This window comes from Carassius auratus, unplaced genomic scaffold, assembly GCF_003368295.1.
Source record: "Carassius auratus strain Wakin unplaced genomic scaffold, ASM336829v1 scaf_tig00026569, whole genome shotgun sequence".
NCBI classification, from domain to species: Eukaryota; Metazoa; Chordata; class Actinopteri; order Cypriniformes; family Cyprinidae; genus Carassius; species Carassius auratus.
Window position 1 is genome coordinate 146,106 of NW_020525530.1, and position 8,765 is coordinate 154,870.

The 8,765-nt window shown below is 38.2% G+C and overlaps 1 protein-coding gene across 2 annotated transcripts in view; it reads left to right on the forward strand.

Moving 5' to 3' along the window:
• The window catches only part of LOC113078788 (contactin-4-like), a 61,761-nt gene extending 53,711 nt beyond the window's left edge, over positions 1–8,050 (forward strand). For both annotated transcript variants that reach the window (XM_026251085.1, XM_026251086.1), the window contains exons 13-23: positions 1,497–1,672; positions 1,783–1,900; positions 2,001–2,159; positions 2,971–3,120; positions 3,782–3,852; positions 4,073–4,307; positions 4,831–4,946; positions 5,101–5,287; positions 5,776–5,888; positions 6,083–6,251; positions 7,014–8,050. In XM_026251085.1, the coding sequence (XP_026106870.1) occupies positions 1,497–1,672; positions 1,783–1,900; positions 2,001–2,159; positions 2,971–3,120; positions 3,782–3,852; positions 4,073–4,307; positions 4,831–4,946; positions 5,101–5,287; positions 5,776–5,888; positions 6,083–6,251; positions 7,014–7,105 (1,586 nt within the window). In that variant the 3' untranslated portion in view covers positions 7,106–8,050. The remainder of the gene's footprint in view (positions 1–1,496; positions 1,673–1,782; positions 1,901–2,000; positions 2,160–2,970; positions 3,121–3,781; positions 3,853–4,072; positions 4,308–4,830; positions 4,947–5,100; positions 5,288–5,775; positions 5,889–6,082; positions 6,252–7,013) is intronic.
• The last annotated feature ends 715 nt before the right edge of the window (positions 8,051–8,765 follow it).

Consider the following 8,765-nt stretch of genomic DNA (forward strand, 5'->3'; position numbering starts at 1 on the left):
TTAAATAAAATTGCTCCAGCAAAACTGACGTGTTTGCTGTATTAAAGAGACATCTCTGCAAGAAGTGCGTGATAAAGCATGAATAATTCAGCACAAGGGAATCCAGAGATTACTAATCAGTAATGATTCATCCCGTAAATTAAAGCTGAACCAGCTGTTTAATTAATATGAAATATAGCAAGGTTTTTTTTTTTCATCTTGACCCTCTTCTCTGACACCCCCTATTTCAACCTCATCTAAGGAATATCAAATAGATGTGATTATTTTGCAATTATTTTATTGTGTCGTTTTTATTTATTTATTTTTGTCAAGAAACAACGAAAAAGAGGTGGCTGATAATTACATTATATTTTGATAGATAGATAGATAGATAGATAGATAGATAGATAGATAGATAGATAGATAGATAGATAGATAGATAGATAGATAGATAGATAGATAGATGTTTTACGTGCTTACTGACTCGTTGAAATGAAGACATTTTGAAAGGATTGAATATAACGGAGATTTTTAGGAGAAATAGAGAATCTACTTCTACAAGACTTGTTTCAGATGAAAATCTAACAGCATATTGACATCTAGTGGTGATAGAAGTGTAATGCTCAAACCACTCTTGTCTCAGCTCAAATGTAATATTGTTAATAATAATATAATACAATGTTCTGTGTAGGGCCTTTAACAAATGTTTTCTTAAAGAATAAAAAAAAATAAATAAATAAAAAAACACGGACAATGTAAAATAATGTTTTTTAAATACAAGAAAAACTACAATGACTGCTAGGAATATTAACACATAATTATTAAATAATCACATATAGAACAAATAATCAAGTAAAAGCAATCTTGTTCAGCCAAATACTGTGGAGCCAAATAATGCAAAGCCTTATACATTAGCAAAAGTATTTTTTAAATACCTGTACCTGACAGGGAGCAAAGACTCCAACATAGGGGTTATATGATCACCAACCCTGCCCCCATATAGGATTCTAGATGCCAAATTTTGCACACATTGTGGTTTGTTAGGAGGACTCACAAACTCCAACAAGGAGAGCATTACAGTGGTCAATACACAAGAAAACAAAAGAGTAAATCAGCTTTTCAGTAAAAGATTAAAGAAGGAGGTCTTGACAGTGTCCTGTAAAAAAGGCTTGAATGACAGCTTGGCTTTAAAGATGACTCCAACACAACACCATCAAATGACAAAGTTAGAGCCAGTATTACACAGTTAATGGGGAGAGGTGAGGGGCATGACTTCACAACTATTTAAACAGAAAATGATTAGAGTTGGAAAAGTTACATTCTGGTTTTGAATTAATATAAATCAAAAATGTACCAGGCTAACTAAAGATCAACATGTCTTATCTTAAGCTACTGGCAGATCCTGGTCATAATGTGCACACGTATATCCAAGTGCTGTTTTATGCACCAAGCTACTGATGACTAGTAATGTACAGTTATAAAAGTATTTGCCACTGACCACCTCATTCTTATTTCAGAGCCAACCATCATCACATCTAAAGCCACCCAGCTGGATGTTACAGTGGGAGAGAGCGTTGTGATTCCATGCCAGGTATCTCGTGACCCTACCCTGGACGTGAGGTTCACCTGGTTTTTCAACGAGCAGCTGATCAATTTTGGAAGCCATGGTGGATATTTTGAAAAAGTTGGTGGGGTACGTGTCGTTCTTTTAGCACTGCTTCCTGATATTCATGTTTGTTGATTTGAAAATCTAACAGAATCTGTACATGAATCTGTAAATATCATTGTTGTTTTTGCTCACAGACATCTGCTGGTGACATTATGATTCGTAACATCCAGCTAAGGCATGCGGGAAGATACACATGTGCCGTCCAGACTAAAGTGGACAGTGCGTCTATAGCGACAGATGTTGTGGTACGAGGTAATGTTTTTCCAAACACAAAACCCCACTAGGTTGAAACCTAAACATATGTTCAAACATATTTATATCTTGATAAAGTTGTATCATTATTTCCTCACAGGTCCCCCTGACCCACCACTAGACATCAAAGTTGATGAAGTGACAGAGACAACGTCCTTTGTGTCCTGGAGTCCAGGCCCTGATAACCACAGTCCTGTCTTTGCTTACAACATTCAGATCCGAAGCCCTTTCTCCCTCGGATGGCAGGCAGCCAAAACAGGTGTGCATTGCTTTTATGATACCAGTATTTCATAAACAGATCTTTATCCTATGTTCAGACCTCTCATGTCAGGAAACTGAACACCAACTATCAGTTCACTGCAACAGTTGTTGAAGTTTGCCAGCTGGTCCAATCAAAAGTTTCAGAAATACTCAGTGTTAAGTAGTAAACTTTGTTTTCTGGCCACAGTGTATAAACACATTTTCTGCTCATTTATTGCGAAATTTCTGTACAATCTTAAGGAGATAAGCATTGCATGTCCATGCATGATTTCCACACTGTATAATTTAAGAATCATTGTTGTCAGATTTACCCAGGTGTAATGTTTTCTAATAGTTAGCTGCTTGTTAATTGCTTGTTAACTTTTTGACCCATTTAAGTCAACACATCAAGATATTTGTTCCTTTTTAAGCACACACAAAAAAAGGTTAAACAATGATTTAAATTAACTTTAAAACTTTTACTTTGATATTATTACAAAGTGCAAGAAAATATACTCTCTTTTCGTACACTGAATTGGTCGTTTATTTCATTAATAGTTAACAACAGTTAAATATGCATTTAAGATTAGAAGTTCACTAAAAGTTTGCATTCATTCTTTTTCACAAGGGTACAAGCAGGTAAAAACAAAAGGTTTTGGTTGCTTTTAATGCCAATCACTTGGTCACATCCTGACTGTCCATGTGTGGTTCCGAAAAAGCTGCATACTGGACCAGACCAGACCCTGTCTCTCCAGTCTCTAGCTCATTTTCCAAGTGATTGTTTTGTTTCTGGAAATAGATATTTATTGAAATATCTCTTCTTGTCTCAGTGCCAGCGTCTCTGGGAGGGCAGCAGTTGACAGCCCGTGTGGTTGAGTTGAGTCCATGGGTTGAATATGAGTTCAGAGTGCTGGCCACTAACTCTGTAGGCACCGGGGAACCCAGCAAACCCTCACAAAAAATCAGGACCAAGGACACATGTATGTATATAGTTATATGTTTACTGTGATTACCAACCATAAAAGGCAAATCCTAAACACTAATTAGACATTAAATACAACACCTCAAGGTCAGACGCAAGTAACATTCAACTGGAAAGCTGCTTTATAGAAAAATTTGAAGTTGGTTAGTTTTTCATGTTTAATATTATAAGCTGCTTGCTTTAAAGCAATCTATTTTATTAAGTGTTATAAATAAATGTGACGTGACTGGAGTGCTGAATTGCAAAGCTCATGCAAACATCCACACAGCAATGATCAGATGCATGATCAGATAACTGCTTTCTATATTTTGTTATTGAGAGGAAAGTTTGCAGAACATATTAACATATTCATTGAAATGATATTTGATAACAGTATACCTCTGCAAAGATATTTCCAAAAAAAAAAATAGCTTTGCTGTGAGTATACTGGAGACTTCATAAGTTTTGGGAAAGTTAACAGAATTGTTCAAATAAAACAAGGCACTTCTACAAGATTTGATTAGAGTTCTCTTCCAACCATACTGTTTATTAAACCCTTTCGCTCAGAACCAGGAAGCTGTCTCTGTGGTATCATGCTCAACAAATGGAGGTGAAAAATGCCCTGTCTGCACTTCTGGGGTTTCTCTTCTTGTAAAAGTATTTTTCTTTTAATGCTGCAGTGCCAAGGACGACCCCAGCCAGAGTCAGTGGAGGAGGTGGCAGTCGCTCGGAGCTTGTCATCACTTGGGAGGTAACAAAGCTCTCACTTGCACATTTAAGTGCACAAAATGTAGCGGTCAGTGGTGGACCGACCACTGGCCTGTTTCAAAAAACAGTATATATATTGTATATATTTATATATATACAAAAAGGCAGATACTGCTGTGATATGAAGATAAATCAGTCTTTCCCTTGCTCACTCTCTCACCCTTTTTCATCTTGTGTCTGTGGATACTTGTGGGGCTTTCCAGCCAGTCCCAGAAGAGCTCCAGTGCGGTCCAGGGTTCGGCTATGTGGTTGCTTTTCGCCCTCTTGGTGGTCAAAGCTGGATGCAGGCGGCCGTGACGTCTCCTGATGCATCCCGATACATCTTCAAAAACGAGAGCATCCCTCCATTCTCTCCGTTTCATGTGAAAGTGGGAGTTTACAACAACAAAGGGGAAGGTCCTTTTGGATCTGCGACCACTATATACTCAGCAGAAGAGGGTAAAACCAATTTAACAATCTTAATTTAATATGCAGAGACATTTATAAATAAGCCATTCACAAGTCCAGTTCCTCAAAATGTTTAAAGGGGACACCAGATGAAATTTTCTTGGCTTTTTTTGCATTTAGTTGGGTTTTTGGCATATCTGCCAGCTCAGGAAAGATGAACCATTCATTACAGTAGACTCTACTGAACACACTGTACTTCTGTCCCTCACAGCCTTGTTTTTATCCCTTTCAAAAATTTAATTTTTGGTGCTACCATGAGGTCTACCACTACCCTAAGGTCTTCTGGCTCAATCAGTGACATTTGTTTTGTTTTTACAATCGAAGATAGGGCAAGTGGAGCAGAAATGACCTTTAGGTAAAAACAGGTATCTGAAATGCTCAGAATGTTATGTTGCTGCAGAGTTGCTTTGATTGGTTAGGGTAAATTGAATGTGCTAAATATTTGCTAGTGCATCACTGCTATTATCATGAGGCTAAAGATGCCGAAACATTACAGTAATTATTCTGACCATAGAGCCCAGTCGTGCCCCGAGTCGCGTCCGTGCCAAGAGCCTGTCAGCCTCAGAAGTGGAGGTCAGCTGGAAGCTTTTACCATGGAGCACCAGTAGGACACGCATAATGGGCTATGAGGTGAGGACTTAAATACTGTATATTCACACAACGACTCACACATGAGCACCTGAGCTCAGTGTGCTGACTACTGCACCACAGCTCCAATAAAGTTTAATCAATGAACGACACCTTGTGATGCTGATTATGACTGCTAGTTGACTGTGAATTTCAGCTGAAGTACTGGAGTACAAGGGACAGACCGGACACAGCCAGTGTGATTAGGACTGTGGGAAACAGGACATTTGCGGTCATTCGTGGACTGGACCCCAGCAGTACATACTACATCAAACTCAAAGCCTACAACAGTGCCGGGGTTGGACCTGATAGTGTTGTGGTGAATGTCACCACTAAAAGGCCCCGTAAGTGTAACATGGCCCCTGGCCTTTGTGTGTTATTGTATATAACCATAACCATGTTATTGTTTCCATTTTATCATTAGTTTAAAATTTAGAGTATTTGCAAAAGATTTTGAATTTGTTTTTGACAATTTATAGTCTTATTAAGTAAAGTTGAGGGGTTAGTTCACACAACATGAATTCCTATTCACCAAAAACATTCAAAAAGCATATAATAGTTTTTTTTTTTTTAAGTAATCAATATGATTACCAAGTTTATCAAGTGATTATCAAGTTGTTTAATCCAGTCTAACTGCTAGGTTCAAATGAATTTATTTTGCATTGTTTTTTGCAATTACCACATACGCACATTTGATAAATTATCGTATGTCAAATGTAGGATAGTATCTACAGTACGCAACATGTTATAAATGTAGCCTCAGCTCTTAACAGCAAAGTAGTTGAAACTGCTCTGAAATGTGACGTTTAGCTCTTTAAATGTATTTTATCAGCACCGAGTCAGTCTCCAGTGAAAGTCATATGGAATGCTACAGACTCTAAACTCATCCTCAAGTGGGATCACGTCAAGGCTCTGGAAAATGAGTCCGAAGTTATGGGCTATAAGGTATGAACACACAACCATCACTGCCTCTGGTATAAACACATCTGATGTCTATACCGCAACATTGTTGAATGTTTGATTCTGATTCTGGTTGACAGATTACAGTTCTGTATATTGAATAATGCACACCATGAATTGAACGGCTAATGGTCTGTTTCATATAAATTGAGATTTAAAGCAGCTGTCTTGTTTTCAAGGTAATGTACAAGCAAAGCAGACAGAGTCGGCCCAGTGTGGTGGAGACTAACAGCACATCTCTTGAGCTCTCTCTGCCTGTTGATGAAGATTACATCATCCAGATTAAACCAGTCAGTGAAGGTGGAGAGGGGAGCAGCAGCAAACAGATCACCATCCCCAGGATAGCAGGTCTGAACTTATAGCCCTTATGGAATTTATAACTGTTAGGGCCGTTTCATAGTCAACGCATCTGTACACATGCGCGTCCCCGAGGCTACGCATTGTTACGCTTCGGTCGCCATTATGCGTCGGTGCATAGCCAAATGTGTCGTCCTAGTTTTTGATACGCGACGCGCCGATACACGCAATACTATGCGTTGTCGGTGGGGGGCGATATTGCAAGTATTGTACATTAATTCAAGTATATTGTGTTTACAGAAGAAGAAGGTTTGAATACAATGGCGGGCGAAGAGGAAAAATTATGCGAACTTATACGTATTCATCCACATTTATCTCTGCAATGCCATTGTGATCTGAATATCACGCGACCCGACTCTACTAATATCACCCCGACTCTACTACCCCCTGTTGCGTGAGCGGTGTATTGCATACACGCATAGCCCGTGACCCTTGCGTTCACTGTTTAGATTATGAAAGGGAGCATGTCGCTCGCGTCACTCTCGTTGCTTGCTCGCGTTTCTCGCGTTGACTATGTAAGGGCCCTTACCCTTCAGTATGCTGGACACGTGCTTGTTGTTTTCTTAGGCTATCACATCAATAATGTCATTTTTGGTAATTATATAAATAACATAAAATGAGTTAAAATCTCTTTGGCTTATATTGAAGGAGAACCAGAATACCTATTGCAACTGTAAAAATCTTGTTTGTTGTTATTGTTTTAAGTTGTCTGAAATGTGATATTTTTACATTTTTCCTACTTATATTTTGCAGTTGCACATGTGGTTGGATTTGCCCCAGAGAGGAAAGCACTATCAGTGCTCGTAACACTATCACTCTACTGTACAGTCAGGACTTTCTTATGACAGATGAACTGAACTCTACAGCGGAGAGAACAGTACAAACATCTACAAGTGGAACCACTTGTCTTTTTCCAGTGTGTTTTACAAATGAGACTCTTCAGAAGGAAAGTTTTCCTCTCGCTTTTTAAAGGAGGAAGTTTGCTAATCTGGTTTTGATCACTGACACCAAAGCTGTCGAGACAGTGGAGTAGGATCTATCACATTTTTTGGGGGATAAACGTGTCGACAGATGTTACCCACATGGTTTCCAACCAGGAATGGGATATTCAAGGGCATAAAATGACATACTGTTCACATACAAGGACATCTGTTTGAATTAGATGAATCCATATTCATCCATTAGACAGTTGGCAGTGGAGAAACACACATATGCCTTTTCCATAGGAAGGTGGGAATACTTCTTTGAAGATAATCTCTACTGCCATACCAAACAGACACATTGATTATAAGTCCATCAACCCATTTAATCCGCTGTCCTCAAATTAAACAGTTTACAGTCCCCCGGTGTTGACATGCCCACCCATCTGTTTGAAAGACAAAGCTAATGCTGCTGGCCTTACTTATACAGTGAAAGAGCTCGAGCTGGTTGTTCCTTCAGTCATGCACTGAGATCTTTGTTTTGCAAGTGTGTGTGACTCTTTAATGAGAAACAGTATGTTAAATATCCTCAGGACCAGAACAGCCTTAAACAGTTGTCTTGCTATCTTTTCTGGCTTAGTATGTTCATTTACAATTCCGTTATTTGATGATGTACAATAGATATTTTGATTGTAAAAGACCAGCTTTTTGTTTTTTTCCGTTAAGGTGCTTTCTATAGGTTATAGCTGTGATCATTGAAGTACCTAGAACACAATGCCTATGTTCCATTTTCAAGCTGTTTAGCATGAACTGGCTCTGTAGTGGCTTGAAATTCAGTATTTGAATGGACTGTCTGCTTTTAATAAATGAAGGAACACAAGTAATGTTCTTTAAGATATTTGTGAGTTAGTCGTAATCATTTATACTGTCATAGAATGCAAAATGTATACCTTCAGGGATGCAAATTCGCGAGTTGTGGAAAAGGTGAGAAGGTCAGAGGCCCTCTTGACGAGTTTGACATGCTTAAAGGTGCTGTAGGGAACTTTTGTAAAAAAAAAAAAAAAAAAATATATATATATATATATATATATATATATATATATATATATATATATATATATATATATATATATATATATATATATATATATATTACATATTTATTAATCCTGTCATTATGTCCTGACAGTAGAATATGAGACAGATAATCTGTGAAAAAATCAAGCTCCTCTGGCTCCTCCCAGAGGTCCTATAGAGGTCGGGATCGTTGCGTCACGTCGCAATGCATTGTGGGAATCGCGGTACAGAAGTAGATGTACTGTATAGTAGGCATTAGGTAACGTTGGTCATTTGGTCATTAATTTTGATTATTTTTTGGAAAATGGTTCAGTATTGCTGTATTGTGAACTGCTGTAATCGGTTTCATGATCGACAGGGCAAACGCCTCGTGAATCATATTAGTTTTCAACATTTTCCTACTTGGAAAAAAAACACAAGGTGTCTGAAATCACCAAGAGGCGTCAGATGGCTTGGGTCGCCACTGTACGGAGGGAAACCATCACCTTCGATAATATTATAATACATA